The sequence below is a fragment of the Pteropus medius genome, unplaced genomic scaffold, assembly GCF_902729225.1.
Source record: "Pteropus medius unplaced genomic scaffold, Ma_sr-lr_union100, whole genome shotgun sequence".
NCBI lineage: Eukaryota > Metazoa > Chordata > Mammalia > Chiroptera > Pteropodidae > Pteropus > Pteropus medius.
Genome location: NW_024343733.1, coordinates 5,988,594 through 5,992,457, shown reverse-complemented (window position 1 = coordinate 5,992,457; position 3,864 = coordinate 5,988,594). Strand labels below are relative to the sequence as shown.

The 3,864-nt window shown below is 50.6% G+C and overlaps 1 protein-coding gene across 4 annotated transcripts in view; it reads right to left on the bottom strand.

The window, feature by feature from the left end:
* Positions 1-3,864, bottom strand: part of CABP1 (calcium binding protein 1) — a 21,111-nt gene that overhangs the window by 8,076 nt on the left and 9,171 nt on the right. For 2 of the 4 annotated variants that reach the window (XM_039868331.1, XM_039868330.1), the window contains exon 2: positions 252-431. The exons of the other annotated variants lie outside the window; for them this stretch is intronic. In XM_039868331.1, coding sequence (XP_039724265.1) covers positions 252-431 — 180 coding nt within the window. The remainder of the gene's footprint in view (positions 1-251; positions 432-3,864) is intronic. 4 annotated transcript variants of the gene reach the window in all.

Below are 3,864 nucleotides of genomic sequence, written 5' to 3'. Positions count from 1 at the left end.
AAAAAAAAAAAAAATCAATAAAAACCCAAAGCGATGTTAACTGCTGTTATTTCTTGCTGGTGGAGGTGAACTCACCAGTGCTTTGTAGCCATGAGTGGGAAGCTTTGTGGGTCAGATTCACAGCTGAGGGTTTGAGGTGTATCTGCTGGGGGACACGTACTGCTGTGTTCAGAGCCCCTGTTCTTTCCAGCAAATCCTCACGCCCTGTGAAGCTAAGCTGAGCCTGGCTCCACTGGGGCCAACTTACGTACAGGCTGCCTGTTCTCAGCAAAGCCCTTGCGCAGGAAAATGCAGGCGGGGCCCAGCAGGTTGTGCATGATGGCACAGTTCTGGGCCAGCGTCAGGAGCGGTCCGGGGAGCTCGCCGCTGGATGCCAGCCCCTCCTCGCTCGTCTGCACCACCCTGTAGCTGGTCTTCTCGTCTTGGCGCATCTTCAGCCAGCACCAAGCAAATACAAAAGAGAGGCAGGCGTCATCTCCTTGCCCAATGAGCCCTCCTGGCCCCAGCCTGGCTCTTGGTCCCAGCCTGGCTCTTGGTCCTAGAAAGGGATCTCCTCAAGAGAGACCCTTGAGAGTCTAACAGCAGGGTTCCGAGATCCCTTGGGATGCACAAGAGTGGGCATCAAATTTGTCCAACGGATGCAGTCTCCAATCTTTGACTGAAACAGATGCTCTAGGGACAGCTGGGTGTGGTACCCACTGTGCGGCACATATGCATGTGCACACACACACACACACACACACACAAAAGTGCACAGAATCACACACTCACATGCATGCAGAAGCTCAGAGAGAGAAGCAGGTAGCATGAGGCGTCAGTTCCAACCAATGGGAAGTTTTCATTCAAAGACTAATGGAATAACATCCTTTTCCAAGATTGTCCCAACGTCCCAGCACAATCCTGGGCCTAAGCTCCCATACTGACCTCTGACCCTATCCCCATTGGATCCCCACCGAAAGGCAGTGAGGATGATCAGAGAGGGAAACATGGAGAGCAGGCTTGGCTAGTCTTCTAGACTGGAGGTTGCAAATAACTAAATAAATGAAGCAGGCTGGTGTGAGAGGCAGGGACTGGGGCTAAACGGATGCTGTGCGGCCCCTCTGAAGGAGCAGCACTACCTAACTCCAGTCCAACATTGCCAGGCCTTCCGTGTGGGCGAAACAAAGGATGTCTGTGGGTCGGATCCCACCCAGTTTGCGGCCTTAAGACTAGACACTCTGCCACCAGCAATTCTCCCTTTTCCCCTCCCGCTTTCTCTGGCTCCCTGCCCGGCCCAGCCCGCTGACCTCTGGAGGCTGGGGCAGGGACCTTCTCTGCTTACCGAATATAGCTGTGCTCCCTGGCCAACCCAACCTCCTCCCTGACGGTTCCCATGGAGCTATAAAAAGTCAGCACTGCCCACAGACCGTCCCCCTTCGGACAACAGCAGTATCCAGACACAACATTCTATTCCACCCCGGGCTCCCCGGGGCGCCCAGGGCCCCCACAGTGTCCAGAGCTGCATATTCCACCCTTCCATCTTGTGGTACCTCTTCTTCCTGCTAGGTTCCTCTAGCTCAAAGAAGGTCACACCCAGGAGAAGATTCTAAGACCTAGGAGGCAGCCTGTCCTCCTGGGCTGAGAAGCAGAACAACCTGCCCGTCACACTTTGTCTTCTCACATGTCTTCTCCCCAAAGCCCCACACTGTGGGGCTACAGACTAGACTCCCCTCCAACTTCCTAAGCGTCTTCCAGGCCAATAGAGGGGGCAGCAGTATTCAGGTGCCTGGAAGGGGAAGCAGCAACTCAGACTCAAGGTGAAGAACCTCCGTCCAAGGCCCAAGTGCAGTGAGTGTGATAGGGTCAGCCTTAGGCGATCTCAGAATTTGAGGGATGTCAGACAGACCAAGGGCCATTCTGATTTGATGCCAAATGAGGTTCAGAGCCTCGGCCACACTCACACAGGCTTCTGGGACATGGGCTAGAGTTGAGGGCAAAGCCAGAGAGACCTTCCTGATTGGAGGCTGGCTCTGAGGAAGCCTGGGAGCAGACAGTGGCTTAACCGCAGGAAACAATCTCAGGAGATGTTTGTAGAAAAGCAGTCTTTTAATTCCAGTGGACTCTCACACACTTGGTTCAGAGTGAGCACAACCCAGGAAGGAGGAGACAGCAGGCAGCATGGAGCTCTGAGAAGCGGTTTAGTATACTGGTTTTGGACTCACATGGTGTTGGGGACAAATTCTGGCTCTGCCACTTGCTTATTATGTGACTTTGGACAGGTCACTTTACCTCTCTGTGCTCTAGTTTCTTTCTCTGTATAATGGGGATAATCATGGCGACTCACAGGATCTTTCTGAGAAATAAATGAGCTATTGCATAGTGCCTAGAGCATGGCGAGAGTCATGTAAATGGAGTTGCCATGGTGATGACAATGACAGTGACAAGGATGATGACGATGATGGTGATAGTGATGCAACTTAAGAGATGCTGGGTGCCAGAAGGCATTTACTTCTGGCTCCAGAGGAAATGGGAGAATATTTGCCAATCAGGAGAGAAGTGAAAAGGATGGAGAAGAATTTTCTCCCACGAAAATGAGCTAGTGGTGGCTGGGGAATTTCCACTGCATCTCTTGATCATAATACTGCCTGGCACCAAGTTGCCCCGGGAAGCTGCTGTTCTTCCCCGGCCAGTGACAGCCTAGACCTGCCCTGCTCAGAGCCTGGAGCAGGTCTCCTCTCACCATGACCAGTTCCCCAGATACCACTCAGGAAGCCAAGTGGGCAGCCACCCACAGGCTGACAATGTCTCCTGGCACCGAGGGGACGTCTCCTGAGTGTGGCATGGCAACAGGATGTCCCAGGGTGCCCCACGACCTAACAGCTTTCTAACAACACAAGCTGGCCAAGTGGATGCAGGTCAAAGCTCCTCTCACTGAAAGATGTCCAAGGAGAAGTCAAATGAACACACATTTGGTGAGGAGGGAGAGGGGACTGTCTCAGTCAGTGGGAATTTGGACCAGATGACGTGTAAGGTCAGATTCAGGAATCTATGAATAACGTTTCTGACAGCAGGAAGAAGAGAATGGCAAAAATAAAAATAAAATACCAGCTCTGGATTCACACCGACTAGGGTTTAAAATCCCAGCTCGGTGTCCAGTCGGCTGTGTGACCTTAGGAAAGCTCTTCTCTCTAAGTCTAGCTCCTTCCTCTATAAAATAGCTAAGAGAACTATTCAGCGGAAAAGAGAAAATGAGATAACAGAAGTTTGAGACATTGTAGACATTCAGGAAAGGGCGATTATTATTTTTATAAAAACATTACATTAAATGTGGTGAGTTAAGTTTTACCATCTTTAATCTTAGTCCATGATCTCGAAATCTCTATTTTCCTTTTTCCTCCATCCCCCTGCTCAGAAAACCCAGAGTGCAAAAATTGTGATTATGATGACAATACAACCAGCTAACCTTTGTTGAGTACTCTATTCCAGGCAGTGCGCGCAACACTTTAGTTTTCACAATCGCCTCACTGTATAGTTCTCACAGTTATTTCCACTTGATGGACAAAAGAACTGAGGCCCAGAGAGGTCAAGTAACTTGCCCAAGGTCACATGGCTGGAAATAGGAGACTTGAGAAGTCTCCTATTCTTTAGCTCTCTGCCATGTAAAGGAAGATAGGTGGGGTGGGACCAAAGAGCAATTAATTCTTGTTTTTAAATTCACCTCTTCAAGCTCTAGACAGAACCAGGGAAAGGGTTTCACTCTGTGCTCCTCTAAACTAATTCTGATCAGTTTCTGCCTCTCTGCAACAGCGGGGAGGCCACTTCTGGTGCAAAAGACTCCCCTAAGAAGATGACGGGTGATGAGGGAAGGGTGCACAGAAGAAACAG